The sequence below is a fragment of the Festucalex cinctus genome, chromosome 11 (genome assembly GCF_051991245.1).
Source record: "Festucalex cinctus isolate MCC-2025b chromosome 11, RoL_Fcin_1.0, whole genome shotgun sequence".
Lineage (NCBI taxonomy): Eukaryota > Metazoa > Chordata > Actinopteri > Syngnathiformes > Syngnathidae > Festucalex > Festucalex cinctus.
In genome coordinates this window covers 4,179,845-4,197,556 of record NC_135421.1, presented here as the reverse complement: position 1 = coordinate 4,197,556, position 17,712 = coordinate 4,179,845, and the positions used below count along the sequence as shown (strand labels likewise).

Sequence of the window (17,712 nt, the reverse complement as noted above, 5' to 3'; positions counted from 1 at the left end):
CAAAGGGCGTGGCCGCTACGGTGACGCAAAGTCTGAAGATTTTTCGTGACAATAAAAGCTGCATGAACTTGACCGAGATGATCCTATCTTCTCAAAATTTCACACATTTGATGAGAGTCCAGCCCTAAAGACATCTACGAACTTATATTTCATCTAACTGATAGCGCCACCTAGTGGCAATTTTTTTTCTTACGAATTTTCTTGTACATTTTTCTCCAAACACGTTAACTGGACCAACCTCATATTTGCTCAGATGGGGGTTTCGGCCTTCATGATGTCACAACACGAAGTTTGTGAGTTTTCGCGAATCGCTGTGGGCGTGGCTAAGCACTGTTCGCCAAGAAAACAACGCTAGTTTTGATGGTCTAAACATGCGCAGAAACTCATGAAACTTGGCACACACATCTGGCCTGGCAAAATGAGCAATATTTTATCAGGTATTGTCCTATTTTTACAAAAATGACTCAATAGCGCCCCCTAGAAATTTTTAACGAAGCAGCCCCGATTGTACGTTTAAGCAAGATCTACGAAAATTTTTAGGTGTATGAGGGAGTCCAAGACCTACAAAAAAGTCTCTTGGACCCATGTGCTAAAATGAACAGGAAGTGAGCTATGAATTTTTGAATGTCCCATTTTTGACGATTTTTGCACATTTTCAGGGGGCATACTTTTGCCCACTTCTCCTACACATTTCATCCGACTGACTTTAGACTTGACCTGGACCATGTCAAGACCTGAGCCAACTACAGGCAGAAAAATCTTGACTTTTGGAAATACTATATGATGAGGGCGGGGCATCAAATTTTGTGTTTCGCACTGAAAAAGGATATGCTTAATAACTCCCCGGTACATGCTCCAAAAAATCCCAAACTTGACATGTATGTTTATAGTCAAAGCCTGAAGGTATCTCTATGACAAAATTCAGTTATATATGCAGCGCCACCTAGCCCTTCAGGCGTGAAAAAAAAATACCCCACATACGGTATTTTGTACAAAAAATGTCAACTCATTCTAAGTGTGATAACTCCCATGTTCAAGCTCCAAAAAATCTCAAACTTCTCAGGCAACGTAATAGTCACGGCCTGAAAGCATCTATATGATAAAATTCAGTTATACATATAGCGCCACCTAGTGGTAACAATAAATGTCATACTTTACGTTTTTAGCTACTGTGCCGAGCTCGTTGAAGGGATCCAGTTGAAAATTGGTCAGAAAAGCCTTAAGATGTTGATCATGCCCCACACCGAATATTGTAACTTTTCGCCAAAGGGCGTGGCCGCTACGGTGACGCAAAGTCCGAAAATTTTTCGTGACAATAAAAGCTGCATGAACTTGACCGAGATGATCCTATCTTCTCAAAATTTCACACATTTGATGAGAGTCCAGCCCTTAAGACATCTACGAACTTATATTTCATCTTACTGATAGCGCCACCTAGTGGCAATTTTTTTTCTTACGAATTTTCTTGTACATTTTTCTCCAAACACGTTAACTGGACCAACCTCATATTTGCTCAGATGAGGGTTTCGGCCTTCATGAGGTCACAACACGAAGTTTGTGAGTTTTCGCGAATCGCTGTGGGCGTGGCTAAGCACTGTTCGCCAAGAAAACAACGCCAGTTTTGAGGGTCTAAACATGCGCAGAAACTCATGAAACTTGGCACACACATCTGGCCTGGTAAAATGAACAATATTTTATTGTTGATTGTACTATTTTTACAAAAATGACTCAATAGCGCCCCCTAGAAATTTTTAACGAAGCAGCCCCGATTCTACGTTTAAGCAAGATCTACGAAAATTTTTACGTGTATGAGGGAGCCAAAGACCTACAAAAAAGTCTCTTGGACCCATATGCTAAAATGAACAGGAAGTGAGGTACGAATTTTTGAATGTCCCATTTTTGACGATTTTTGCACATTTTCAGGGGCCATACTTTTGCCCACTTCTCCTACATGTTTTATCCGACTGACTTATGACTTGACCTGGACCATGCCAAGACCTGAGCCAACAACAGACGGAAAAATCTTGACTTTTGGAAATACTATATGATGAGCGCGGGGCATCAAAATTTGTGTTTCGCACTGAAAAAGGATATGCTTAATAACTCCCCGATACATGCTCCAAAAAATCCCAAACTTGACATGTATGTTTATCGTCAAGGCCTGAAGGTATCTCTATGACAACATTCAGTTATATATGCAGCGCCACCTCGCCCTTGAGGCAAAACAAAAAAATACCCCACATACGGTATTTTGTACAAAAAATGTAAACTCATTCTAAGTGTGATAACTAAGTCATTTATGAATATTCTTTTACTTTCCACCACTCAAAATGTTCACTGGCATTAGACTTATCCAAACATGTACTTTTTTATTTATTTTTGATAGCCTCTAATGGACATTAAAAGCAATATCGTGAATGAAGGATATGCTTAATAACTCCACGGTACATGCTCCAAAAAAATCCCACACTTGACATGTATGTTTAGAGTCAAGGCTTGAAGGTATCCCTATGACAACATTCCATTATATATACAGCGCCACCTAGCCCTAGAGGCATAAAAAAAAATACACCAACTTAACGGTATTTTTACAAAAAAAAAAAAAATCCACATGTCAAGGTTTATCATGCCATTTTCAAAGAAATTCTGCTTCCAATGTGCCGTACCTAAACTTGCCAGTACCCCAACGTGCCAGTACCCCAACGTGCAAGTACCCCAACGTGCAAGTACCCCAACGTGGCCCGGGCTGCGAGGGCCCTTTATAGCTGCTCGCAGCTCTAGTTATTCTTCTTCTTCTTCTTCTTCTTTATTCTCCGCAAACGATCGCGATTTTGGGTACCTAAACATTCACGAAAACTCACCGAACTTTGCACACTCCTCAGGCCTGGCGAAAAATTTGATATTATTAAGTCGTCATAACAATGCGACTCGATAGCGCCCCTTAGCGTAGAAAAATAAAAACCAAGCCCGGCACGTTTGAGCTAGAGCAACAAAAATTGGCAGGCACGTGTAGCACCCCGAGACGCACAAAAAATTCTCTTGGGACCATGTAGCTAAAATGTACAGGAAGTGAGCTATGAATTTTTTTATGTCCAATTTTGGCCTATTTTGGCACATTCACTGTGGTCATGCTTTTTCCCCCTTTGCAAACATTTTTCATCCAATTGACTTCAAACTTGGCATTTATCATCTCAAGACCTGAGAGAAAAACTGGGCAAAACATCTTGCCTTTTTGAAATACTATATGACGGGGACCTACCTCATATTTGCTCAGATGAGGGTTTCGGCCTTCATGATGTCACAACACGAAGTTTGTGAGTTTTCGCGAATTGCTGTGGGCGTGGCTAAGCGCTGTTCGCCAAGAAAACAACGCCAGTTTTGAGGGTCTAAACATGCACAGAAACTCCTGAAACTTGGCACACACATCTGGCCTGGTAAAATGAGCAATATTTTATTGTTGATTGTGCTATTTTAAAACAAATGACTCAATAGCGCCCCCTCGAAATTTTTAACGAAGCAGCCCCGGTTGTACGTTTAAGCAAGAACGACGAATATTTTTAGGTGTATGAGGGAGCCCAAGACCTACAAAAAAGTCTCTTGTACCCATATGCTAAAATGAACAGGAAGTGAGCTACGAATTTTTGAATGTCCCATTTTTGACGATTTTTGCACATTCACAGGGGGCAGACTTTTGCCCACTTCTCCTATACGTTTCATCCGACTGAGTTAAGACTTGGCCTGGACCATGTCAAGACCTGAGCCAACGACATGGGGAAAAATTTTGACTTTTCGAAATACTATATGATGAGGGCGGGGCATCAAAATGTGTGTTTCGCAATGAAAAATGATATGCTTGATATCTCCCCGGTACATGCTCCAAAAAATCCCAAACTTGACATGTATGTTTATCGTCAAGGCCTGAAGTTATCTCTATGACAACATTCAGTTATATATGCAGCGCCACCTAGCCCTTGAGGCATGAAAAAAAAATACCACACATACGGTATTTTGTACAAAAAATGTACTCATTCTAAGTGTGATAACTAAGTCATTTATGAATATTCTTTTAGTTTCCACCACTCAAAATGTTCACTGGCATCAGACTTATCCAAACATATATATATTTTTATTTATTTTTGATAGCCTCTATGGACATTAAAAGCAATATCGTGAATGAAGGATATGCTTAATAACTCCACGGTACATGCTCCAAAAAAAATCCCACACTTGACATGTATGCTTATAATCAAGGCCTGAAGGTATCTCTATGACATCATTCAGTTATAAATACAGCGCCACCTAGCCCTTGAGGCTTATATAAAAAAAAATAGAAAATACCCCACATACGGTATTTTGTACAAAAAATGTACAACCATTCTAAGTGTGATAACTAAGTCATTTATGAATATTCTTTTAGTTTCCACCACTCAAATTGTTCACTGGCTTCACACCGATCCAAACGTATGTACGTTTCCATTTTGTTTTATTCATTTTTGATTGCCCCTTTGGACAATAAAAGTAACATGAGTACAACGAGCGATGATGTGTATATACACTTTTACAAAAAAATACCAATCAGGGCAACTCATTGCCTAAAAATAAAAAAGGACGCTGATTTTTGCAGGTCTTAACAATCACCAAAACCCGTTGAGCTTGACACACACACTGGCAAAAAAATATTCTACATGTAAACGTTTATTATGCCATTTTCAAAGAAATTTTGCTTCCAATATGCCAGTACCCCAACGTGCAAGTACCCCAACGTGCAAGGACCCCAATGTGGCCCGGGCTGCGAGGGCCCTTTATAGCTGCTCGCAGCTCTAGTTTACTTCTAAACTTAACATGGTGCATGTCTTAATGTACCAATTTTCATATATTTTGTTTAAAAATGAAATACATGAAAAAAATGCCGTTTGTATTTCCCCAAATATTTCAAATAAGCATATTTTAGAGCTGCAATTTTAATACTTTGATATTTCTGCTCATATCGGCTCATGCATATTAATAAATTTTCCCGGTGTGTCTGTGAAAGCTACTCCTTGCTCTACAGTGCGTGCACATTTAAACCTGGCATGCCGCTTGGTGGTAAACCACAAAAGCTGCTAACAAAAATATATTTGTCAGTCAGCGTAACAAAGATATCCTTTACGTATACATATATATGTATCGCGATACGTATCGTATCATGACCCCTGTATCATGATACCTATCGTAACGTGATGTTGGCGGCAATACCTAACCCTAATGGCAGCCAAAGAAAAAGCTGTCATATAATTTAGTGAATATATCAGTATATACTGAAAGCGTGCATTGAATTTACATTTTGAATATTTTCATTTTATTTTATTTGAAAGGGACAATGCACATTAATGAACAACACAAATTGTAAATAGGCCAGATTCTAGCAGCAGTTGCAAATTTGCATCTGTAGTCCTTTATACATACATTACATACAATGCATACTATACTATACATACATATGTAACCCGGGATTTACACTGGTTGCGTGTGCGGTCCGGCTGCGGTGCGGTGCGTCTTGACTGCGTGCTCCGGACGCGTCAATTTTTTGGCCAATCCATACCGGCTCCGCACAGCTGCGGTCCGGCAGCTCCATCGCCGACCACTTCCCGCCGTGTCTCGCGTGACAGCGCGCGATCATGTGGCATTAAAAACAACGACAAACACACAGAAAGTCTGTGCTCAACAGAGAAGCAGAAAGAGAGGTGGACTTTTATTATTTTGTGGCTTTCTACCTCCAATATAAACCTCTCCTCGTCCATGTTCGCTGGTGTCTAAACCGTGAATGAGCACCTCGCACGTTAACTCCAGGCCCGTCTACGCCCACATCACGTTTTGCTAGCATGCTTGCGAAATAGGAGCTGGCAAGTGTTTTATCTTGAAAGGTAACCGGAAATTTATTTTGAAACTGCGTCGGTCTTCCTGTCCCGCTCGATGTGTGTTGTGCTAGCTTGCCATTTGCCGGAGGCCTACCGCTGCTGCAACCGGCAAAAATAGAAAATAGGTCTATCGTTGCGGAAGGGCTGCGGCACGCCGCAGCTGAGACACAGTCAACACGCAACGCACACGCAAGTGGTGTAAACTGCACCATTCGAATGAATGTAATCTAATTGCTTGCGTCGCCGGAACGCACCGCAGCCGCACCGCAACCGCATCCGGTGTAAATCCCGGGTAATGATGACTATCTGCTGAGGTGCTCTTCTAGGAACTTCTTGGAGGAGGATTTAGATGAAATGAATCCAACAATTCACTTTTTTTTTTTTTTTAAATAACTGCCAACATTTATTCAATACACAACTGATCGCAATTTCTTTTAATTCCCCGCCCCTTAAACCGTCTTTTGTTCTATTTCAGCCTTTGGTGGAAACTATAACTTAAAAAAAATGAAATTCAGAGCTCTGAGAAAATAAACAAAATATTGCTCATCTACCCGGGTAGTTTTTTTTTTGTTGTTGTTGTTTTTTTTTTTAAATAGAGCAAACGGTATTTCAATTTCTTATCTGTCCGATGAGAAGACTTGTACAACGATGTCCTCGAGATGTTCCACTGTCACTCCAACGTAGGTCTATCGTGGATCCAATTTCCAACTCCGAAATCACACATCCCTTGACGAATAGCAGTCCATCAAATGGTTTCATCAGCTTCCAAGAACAGGTATTTAAAAAAAAAAAAAAAAAAACCTGCATAAGCAGGGTGAATTATCACTCTATCAAATGAATAGGCTTTTTTTTTTTTTTTTTAAACCTCATATTTAACCTCAACTTATTTGGGAATCTAACAGTTGAATTATAGTGTGCATTACTAATACATTCTCTGTTGAGAAGACATTTGTATTTGTTTAAAAAAAAAATGCACTAAATTACTCACTCTGAAGAAGACACCAGTTTTGTTTTTTTTCTGTGATGGTATGAAAATAAACAATTTTGTCATTGAAAAAACATCAGTTTATGTCTTGAGTAGATTTATCGTGATTATCGCGGACTTATTTCCTGACCAATATCTCGATAATCGCAGTATCGTCATATTGCGAGATAATCGTTATCGTGAGCCTCGTATCATATCGTGAGGTACCCAGAGGTTCCCACCCCTAATATTTACAAAGTGTATAGTGCAAAACTAGTGAAGTGAGTAAGAGGAGCGACCAGCGGGGCCTCCTCCAACCCGGCGGATGTAGGTTTAACCAGTGGTCGATTATTTAGAGATTGTTTATTTTTCCAATTGACAAGGATTGTTTTTGTTTTTTTTAGCAATAAGAGCTATAAGTGTAGATTGTTTACATGGTTGCTCAGTTATTGTTAAGTCACCTTGTAAACACAATCTTGGAGATAAAGGAAGCCTACAGTTTGATGTATCAGAGAGCTTTTCCAAGACTTTAGTCCAGAAATACAGCACTGGAGTACATGACCATAAAGCATGAAGATAAGTATCGGCAGTGTTTTGTGAGCACTGGAGACAAATGTCGGAGTCAGAGAGTCCCATTTTTTTCATCATATATTGCGTAGTATATGTTCTATGAAGTGTCTTATATTGGATAAGTTGCAAATTTGTATGTTTTGTCATTTTAAATGCATTTTCACAGATTTGGGTCCAAAAGTCTGGTTCCGGAACTATCTACAAGTCTTTTTGCCATTTTAAAGTCGGAAAATACATTTTATCTGTGTATAAAATTAGCTTATATATTTTTGATAGTTATTTTTGTTGTTGTTGGAGAAAGCTTTATAATATCTTTAGGTAAGACAGGCAGTTGGAGTGTATCCTGAAGTGTTGGGATTTGTTTCTTGAACATATTTTTAACTTGCAGATAATGTAAGAAATTTCCTATTTTTATTTCATATTTTTGGACCAAGTTTGTATACGATATAAACTTATTATCTGAGAAAAGATGATGAAGGTGTGTAATTCCTTTCTTCTCCCATAAGCTTAAATGGAACAACTGATTATTGAGTTGAAAGTCGGGGTTATGCCAAATGGGAGAAAGTCCACGGGGCGCCAATTGGGAGTTTGTCATTTCTAATGGCTTCCACCAGGCAGTCAGGGTGGCGGCTATCATTGGGTTTTTAAAGCAATTATGTCGTTTTATCGATTTTGTAATAAAGAGTAAATCTAAGAGTCTAAGGTTATTACAATCCTTCTGCTCCAGTTCCAACCAACAGTATCTCTGTTGGGTTATGTCCATAGCACAAGATATTGTAGTTGATTAGCTATATAGTAGTACATAAAGTTTGGTGCCTCTAAACCTCCTTTAGATTTACTTTCCTGAAGAGTAGATAGACTAATTTTTGCTTTTTTTTTTTTTTTTATTCCAATAGAATTTTGTGATAGCAGAGTCCAGCAATTGGAACCAGTTAGACGTAGGTTTAAATGGAATCAATGAAAATAAATAATTTATCTTTGGTAAAACTTTCATTTTTATAGTAGCTATCCGTCCTAATAAAGAGATAGGAAGATTATTCCAACGCTCCAGGTCACTATGGATGCTATCCAATAATGGTAAAAAATTTAAAGAAGTTAATTCAGTTAACTTAGGTGAAATTTCAACACCTAAGTATTTTAAATTACCTGGAGGAAAGGAGTAGTGTGGATCCTGACTTGTGGGGTTCCATGAATTTTCTGTAATAGGTAATAATGTTGATTTTGTCCAGTTAATAGAGTAATCTGATAAGTGAGAGGATTTAATTATTAAGTAAAATGCTTCCCCTAACGAGATAGCAGGTTCTTCTAAATAGAGTAATATATCATCGGCATATAGATTCATTTTATGTTCTATTGTCCCGGAGTGGATTCCTTGGATCCGTCTATCCTGACGTATAGCTAATGCAAGCGGCTCAATAAATATAGCAAATAATAAAGGAGACATTGGGCACCCTTGTCTTGTTCCTCTTTGTAGAGTAAAACTCTGTGATGTAATCCCATTAGTAGTAACTGTAGCTTTAGGAGAATCATATAATATTGAGACCCATTGAATGAATGACTCCCCGAAGCCGAATTTATTTAAGACGGCAAAGAGGAAGGACCAGTTAACTTTATCGAAGGCTTTTTCTGCATCCAGCGAAATAACAACTGCCTTTTTATCATACCGCTGTGACATACTAATTAAGTTAAAGAGCCTCCTAATATTATTAGTGGAATGACGACCTTTAATAAAACCTGTTTGATCGCTATGAATAATTGTCGAGATTACTGTCTCTAGTCTAGATGCCAAGGCCTTACCGATAATTTTAATATCAGTATTAATTAGTGATATCGGTCGGTAACTTGACGGGAGGGTGGGGTCTTTTTCTGGCTTTAATAAAAGTTTAATTGCTGCTATATTCATATCTTGACGTATATCACCCTTACTTTTAATTTCAGTTACTACTCTTAGAAATAATGGAGCAAACAGTGACCAGAAATGTTTAAAAAAAAATAGCCGGATAACTGTCTGGACCAGGTGCTCTGCCATTAGGCATACTGTCTAAAGCACTATACAACTCATCAATAGTAAGCGGGGCATCTAGAGTATCTTTATGTTCAGTAGACAACTGAGGTATATTTAAGCTATTAAGGAATACCTCAATATATTCAGGGTTAGGTCTATTAATTTCTGAGTATAGATTTCGATAATAGTTATAGAAAATATGGTTAATTTCTTCTGGTGATTGTGTGCACTCACCGTTTATACCTTTAATAGCCGTTATAAGAGATTTTTCCCAATTCCGTTGAAGTTGATTTGCCAGAAATTTACCTGATTTATTATTATGTTCAACGTTATTGTATCTCAATTGTTGTATTATAAACTCTGTCTTTTTAGATAACATGTTATCTAACTGTATTTTTATATTTTGTAATTCCGTCCATGTTTGATTATTTGGGTTTGTTGCATATTCATCCGTTAGTTGTTTAATTTTATCTTCCAAGTATTTTTCAAATTTTTGATCCTGTTTCTTTTTGTAAGTTGAATATGATATAATTTTCCCTCTAATTACAGCTTTCCCTGCTTCCCAGAGAAGAGATGGAGATATATTTGGAGAGTCATTTATTTCCAAAAATCTGCCCATTCCCTTCTTATAATTTTATCAAACTCTACGTCTTTCAGTAGTGAGATGTTAAAACGCCATATCGGGGGTGGTATAGTCAATTTGTAGAGTGAGGGAGACTGGTGCATGATCACTTATAATTATAGAATGTATTTTTATAGCAGTTTTATCAACAATAGAATTATTTGTAAGGAGAAAATCAATTCTTGAGAATGATTGGTGCTTGCAAATTTGAGCATCCCTCTATGATCGTTTCATGTGTTTGTGAATTTACAGATGTGTCACTTGAAATCTGCGTATCGGTGGTGTCGGGTCAAAACCTCATAAGTCACAATTTGGTAATTGTTTTTTTTTTCCCAAAAATCTATCCACGTGTGGGTATTATTATTATTATTATTATTATTATTATTATTATTATTTATTTATTTATTATTATTTTTATTTTATTTTTATTTTTTTTTACACATTATTGACTACTCTAAATAAAGTGTTCAAAATGACTTGCTGTCTTTGATGATGCAACGTTAATTATTGAACAAATACGTCTATATCTATATGTCTATCTTTTTGGGGTCTCCAGAAAAGTGAATATTTTGTTTGTCAGGTTTTGGCCTGATGCCAGCGATACACTAAAAATAGAAATAGTGCACATGACTTGCAGGGTAAATCCAGCCTAGATGCAGATTTCAAAATAAAGCTGAACTGTTTGGTCTCAATGTTTAGGAAAGTAGTAGTCAGATGGTGTCATTGTGAACTTGGTGGTGCTTCTGGTTTAGCAAGGCTCTCTTTATGCCCTTTGGCTCTTGGTCCTCCACATGATGTGATCATGACACTAGCTCAAACCTTTATTTTCTGATTTATTGTGTACTATGTTGCTGTCTTTTTGCTGTGATATAAATAGGAATGCTTTATTTTTTATCTTTAGCAGATGCAAGGTGTAGCCAAGGTAGAGAGTGATTCAGAAGAGAAGTTTGAAGTGATGTTAGCAGAGGCACCCAGCCCGACACTCACAGATCCACAGACGCCCATGGACGTGGACAAAGCCTCCATATATCGGTACAACCATGTCCGTTTTTTTATGTTTTTTTTTTTTTTTTTTTTTTTTTTTGTGTGCATGCGTGTGCGTGTATTCTTGTACATACTATATTGTGAGGACCAAAATATGTCTATAACCAACAGAATGAGGATATTTTTGTGAGGTGAGGACATTTTGGCCGGTCCTCACTTCTCAAGACCTCTTTTTGAAGGTCAAGACTTGGTTTTAGAGTTTAGGTTTGAATTGGGTTATGGTTGGGGTTAGGGTTAGGGTTAGGCAATCATTTTTGATGGTTGGGTTTAGGGTAAGGGTCTAGGAAACGCATTATGTCAATGGGTGTCCTCACAAAGACATATGTACAAGGATGTGTGTTTTTTGTGTGTGTGCGCGTGCGTTTTTCTTAACTCTTTTACTGCCGCTTTTCAAAAAACAACCCCCAGTGCCAGCCAATTTTTGAGCATTTTAACTCATCTTTCAAGGGAAACATAATATTGTGTGCTTTTAGTACATGTGCAAGGTACGTACCACATGAAAGACCGCATTTCATTCTTTCATAAGAAAAAAAAAAAAGTATGTTTCGACTTTTATTCTGTTCTTTAGTAATTTGAAAATAGGTATTTGAGTGACATTGAGCGAAAATTGAAAAGCTAGGAGAAAACAAGTTTTTGTGAAGATACATTTTCCCCACAACAGTGACTTTGACAGTATTTTTTTTCATTTCGTGACGCTCTGTGAAAAAGGTTTAATGTAACAAAGGTTTTTGATTATTCAGGTCATCCTTGAAAACGTTCTATTTCAACAGATTTCATCAGATTCCATCACGTTTCATTATAATTTCATACACCGGCAGCCCATTGAAAAGAGATGCAATGCTTCCATCTGCTGGCCATAGTTAGTGGCTGTTTTTGATTCCACCACCCATTGACCAGGAAGTGCTGCACTTACACATTGATTTATTTAAAAAAAAAAAAAAACGTAGTTGACATCATTTAACGTTTATGGCGGCATGCATTGGCGGTCAAAGAGTTAATTATAGTTTTTTTTTATATCTGTATTTATTTATTTATTTACTTATTTATTTATTCATTTTTCATGTTGGCATTTTAGTCCTCCATTCTATCTCGCCCTGCGCTTGTTGTAATGGAAACACGTAGGAGACCATGCGGTGTGGTGAGGTGTGAGGCTGTTAGGGGTTCATGGAAAAGTGATATAAGGTGCATTTGTGTTAGTTTTCATGGAAAAGGCCCAAAATTAAAACTAAATAAATAAATAGCATCTTCAGAAAAACTGTTACACAGCATGAAACTTCATTTGGGACACATAATGGCAAAGACATTTTGGTATATTTTGAAAACTATTACTGTAGAATAGTTTTTTTCCCAGTTACCTTTTATTAAAGTAAAGTACTGTATTATTATTATTATTATTATTATTATTATTTGCTTTTTGTCTTTAATTGGCAGGACAGCTGAATAACTACCAATAATTGAAGTACTGTATGTAGCTACACCCTGGTCAATCATCCACGCTTCATACTGATGTTTTGTGTGTTTTTATTCTCCAAACAGTTTTAGACACACAGTCACTGAACACCACGCCACACCGTGAAAACTAAAAGGACAAAATGAAAATGATATCAATAACTGCAATAAAGTACTAAATGTAATAAATATACATGCTCTTACAAAAGTCAAATATGCAACTTGTTACAAAACATCTAGCAACATATACATTCCTATTGTAGACACAATAATAGCAAATACTGTCAGTATTAACCAAATATGAAATTAAAGCTCTTTTGTGAAATAAAGAGAAAATCTTTTGTAGTGCAAACCTTTTGTTTACAGCTGATCCAGCATGTGATAATGTCTCAATTGCTAAGCTTAAATTTCCTAGCCTAAATACAATGTGTAACGAATTAACTTTTACTAAACGAATTAGCATTTCTAATTACAACCGTTTAATATAATGCTCTTCAAGTACAAAAATTATTTACCGTGTGCGCCCTTGACCAGTTGTAGAATGATTTTTTATTATTTCTTCTTGTCGATCGAGTTGCTCTCGCTTGTATCTCCTCCTGCTCTCGTCTCTACCTCTGCACTGAATGGCGCGCGCCGTGCAACAACATCCGCCCAGCTAAACAACATCCGGGCCAGGGGCATTCAAAATAAAATAAATACATTTGCGAATCTAATCCAACAACATTTTACAAATTTATGTGATCATTTACACTGTACACGTATCATATATATATATATATATATATATATATATATATATATATATATATATATATAATATATATATTTATACCCATATATATATATATATATATATATATATATAGATATATAGATATATATATATATATAAATATATATATACCCATATATATATATATATATATATATATATATATATATATATATTAGGGGTGTTAAAAAAATCGATTCGGCGATATATCGCGATACTACATCGCGCGATTCTCGAATCGATTCAATAAAAAAAAACGTGTTTTTTTTTTAAGAGCTCAGAATTGTTCATTCGGTAGTCTTACCGATTCAACGTCTTATCATCATTGCCTTTTTTTTTTTTTTTTTTTTTTTTTTTTTGTGTGTGTGTGGAATCGATTTTTAAACTTTTTTAATGGAAAAATATTCAACAAAACGTCTGACTTCGGGTTAGGATTCACACCTTGAGCATGGAAGAATGTTATATGAACGGAACATTAAGCCTTAATATTTTATTTTGTTCAAACATGAAACAGATTACAACCTCTATAAGACTGAAATTTCAGATAAATAAATAATACATTTTCATATAAATCTTACACTCTACAAGCTTACTGATTAGTATTTTTCTAAATTTGAATGAAAAAAAATCGCAACAATCGACTTATAAATTCGTATCGTGATTAATCGGTATCGAATCTAATCGTGACCTGTGAATCGTGATACGAATCGAGTCGTCAGGTACTAGGCAATTCACACCCCTAATATATATATATATATATATATACCCATATATATATATACCCATATATATATATATATATATATATATATATATATACCCATATATATATATATATATATATATATACCCATATATATATATACCCATATATATATATATATATATATATATATATACCCATATATATATATATATATATATATATATATATATATATATATATATATATATATATATATATATATATATTAGGGGTGTGAATTGCCTAGTACCTGACGATTCGATTCGTATCACGATTCACAGGTCACGATTCGATTCGATACCGATTAATCCCGATACGAATTTATAAGTCGATTGTTGCGATTTTTTTCATTCAAATTTAGAAAATACTAATCAGTAAGCTTGTAGAGTGTAAGATTTATATGAAAATGTATTATTTATTTATCTGAAATTTCAGTCTTATAGAGGTTGTAATCTGTTTCATGTTTAAACAGCATTAAAATAAAATATTAAGGCTTAATGTTCCGTTCATATAACATTCTTCCATGCTCAAGGTGTGAATCCTAAAAAAAAAAAAAAAAAAAAAAAAAAAAATCGATTCTGCCGATTATTGAATCGATTCGAGAATCGCGCGATGTAGTATCGCGATATATCGCCGAATCGATTTTTTTTAACACCCCTAATATATATATATATATATATATGTATATATATATATATATATATATATATATATATATATATATATATATATATACACACACACATTTCACAAAGAAATTCAGTGAGGTATGTCTTTCCTGTTATTGATCAAATCATGGGAAAATTACCCATTTATTTCTCTTTTGCAGACATCCGTTGTTCCCTTTGTTGGCTCTGTTGTTTGAGAAGTGTGAGCTGTCCACTCTCAGTTCTGATTGCATCACCTCTGCAAGTTTTGATGTGGACATTGAGAATTTTGTCCGCTCTCAGGAGAAGGACGGAAAGCCCTTTTTCAGTGAAGACCCAGAACTCGACAACTTGGTGAGCTTACATCCTATGACGACCAATGATAACCCAGCACTGTATTGTCTATTTGGCTTCAAACCTTTCTATGTTTTAGTCTGGCAAGTTGAATGTAAATTCGGGCTGGGAAAAAAAGTCAACCAAGGTCGACTTTAAAAATAGGTCGACTGGAAAAAATTTAAGCCGACGCTCCGCCCGGAACAATGTTTGCGCCACCGCCGTCCATGTTTCACATGGACCTTTTTTGCCTACGCACAGTGTGTTGCTAACTACCTCAACTCAACTCAACTTTATTTATAAAGCGCTTTAAGAACAGGCATTGCTGTATACAAAGTGCTGTACATAAACATAAATATCAGTTTTGCAGTAAACAAGAACAAAACAAACATTTTGAAGTGCGAATACAAGTTGTTGTTTTTTTTCTTTTTACAAGTAAATACATTTTTCATCAGTAAATAAATAAAAAGTAGTGAATAAAGATATAAATAAATACATAAATAAGTAGACTAAACATCAAACTCAAACACACCACAAAACACCAGGAACAACCCACCAAGCATTTTTCGGTCTAAAAGATGTCTAATAGATGTCTAAATGGTGCTTAGACGTCTCGGCTAAAAACTACAAATGGTCTAAAAGTGAAAGTTTTTTAGACGTCTATATCAAGACGTCTATTAGACATCTAAGCTTAGACGTCTTTTAGACGGCTAAAAAAGGTCTACAAATGGTCTAAAAATGAAAGTTTTTTTTAGACGTCTATTAGACATCTACGCCTAGACCTCTCGTGTAATATATTAAATGTAGACGTTTGCTACATGTTCACTTTTATACCAAAGTTAAACTCCATTAGACATATAAATGTCTGTTAAACATATTATTCACAACGAACCAATATTAAAAGTAAAGCTGTCAAAAATGAATGTTAAATCAGGTTGTCTTTAAAAAAAAAAAAAAAAAGACCAAATTTAACCTGCGATCCTTACCTTGATGTAGTTCCAGGATGTTATGACGATTCACATCATGTGTTTTTGGACCTTTTAATTAGGTTTCAGTAACACCAATGTGATGCTTATTTTACTACTGGATAACATTAACCAAACTATCCTATTTAAATATAAATGCATTTTTTTTTTTTTCAAACATCCAACCATCACAAACATTTGAATGTGAAACCAATATATATTTGATTTATTTACACATTATTAAACATATTACAATAAAACTATACAATATTACTGATATGTTATGCATATTTGTTTTCATAATGTGGAAATGTGGCTCAAAGTCTAATAAACAAAATTTCCAAAATAGTTTAAAAATAAAAACAATCAGAATTTTTTTTTAGACACCACCTGCCTGGGAGCACTGATCTGTATACATACATTTTGAAGTCACGAGGTCACCATATTATTACATCCAAGAAACATTTCTCGGCATACGATCCTATACATTTACAGTATCAAAATTAGACATTTGAGACAGTACTTATAGAAACGTGATTTATTTTAAATTTGTTAAACATAAGAAGACTTCAGACATTTCACAACTTGCCTTAAATACATGTATAAATTATATGCTTCATGATGTTTACTGGAGGAAACCTGTATTTTTTAATTTAAGAATTATAACTGTAATTCAACAAAAGAGGTCTCTTTCAAATATAATATTGGGGGTCTAAGGAACTGAGCCATAAAAGAAAAAGGCCATCCTGTGGCTTCAACGGCTTGCATGGGGGTGTGTGGGCTATACAGTCATGTTTACAGATCAGTGCCTGGGATGCATAAATTAAAACACAGAAGAAAAAAATACACAATTTCTAATTTCCCAGAACATCATGTTAAAAGTCTCCAGAGTTTTCATGGGCAACTTTCCACTCTCAGCTTTGATTTCTCCCCAAGACTTGGATGGATGGCAATCAGGGTATCCACATCTCTTGTCTGAAACTCTGAGACAAACAGACATAAAAATAACAGAATAACTTTAATTACTATGGATTTGACCTTTAAAAATAATAATAATAAATATATTTGTTTAATCCTTATGACCTCCTTTCTTTTCTTCATTCGTATACTCTCTTCCTAGCTCTTGAAGAATGAAATAAATGTTAGCTGAAAGTTTTAAACATTTTCCAATTACCAAATCTTTCCCTTTTTACAAAAATGATGTGGCATTCTGTCTGTGCTTTTGGATATGTTGACTCCTTGCGATCACACAAGATCCACGGTTCACTATTGGGAGGGGAAGCATCTTAAAGGCCAAATGTGAAGTAAGGTTGGCCAACCATGTTTTTGAGTAATACCAATGGCTAAACCATTGTCAGCATATTGTCGTTGTTTTTTTTAACGCAACCCTTTCAGGTTCTTAGTTTAACCCATAGCAACGCCCTTGACAACGAAAATGCTTTTCTTCGACAATCTTCGGAAATTTTCGGAAATGACGTCACACCGGGAAGTTGCGAGAGAAGTCGGCCATTGAACTGCATTGTTTGCATTGCTACTCGGTAAGATGACTCGACGATGTGTGGCGATGTATTGTTCTCAAGCTAAAGAAAAGTTGTACGAGTGGCCAAAAGATAACAGGGCACGTAAATGGACAACTTTCGTTCGCGCGAAGCGAATGAATTTCACGCCATCGTCGAAGAGTGTTCTGTGTTACAAACAC

The 17,712-nt window shown here is 35.8% G+C and overlaps 1 protein-coding gene across 4 annotated transcripts in view; it reads left to right on the top strand.

Annotated features, from left to right (window-relative positions):
* Positions 1–17,712, top strand: part of LOC144030571 (homeobox protein PKNOX1-like) — a 248,430-nt gene that overhangs the window by 120,798 nt on the left and 109,920 nt on the right. For 3 of the 4 annotated variants that reach the window (XM_077537002.1, XM_077537000.1, XM_077536999.1), the window contains exons 3-4: positions 10,960–11,090; positions 14,898–15,069. In XM_077537002.1, coding sequence (XP_077393128.1) covers positions 10,960–11,090; positions 14,898–15,069 — 303 coding nt within the window. The remainder of the gene's footprint in view (positions 1–10,959; positions 11,091–14,897; positions 15,070–17,712) is intronic. The other variant, XM_077537001.1, reaches the window with a different exon arrangement.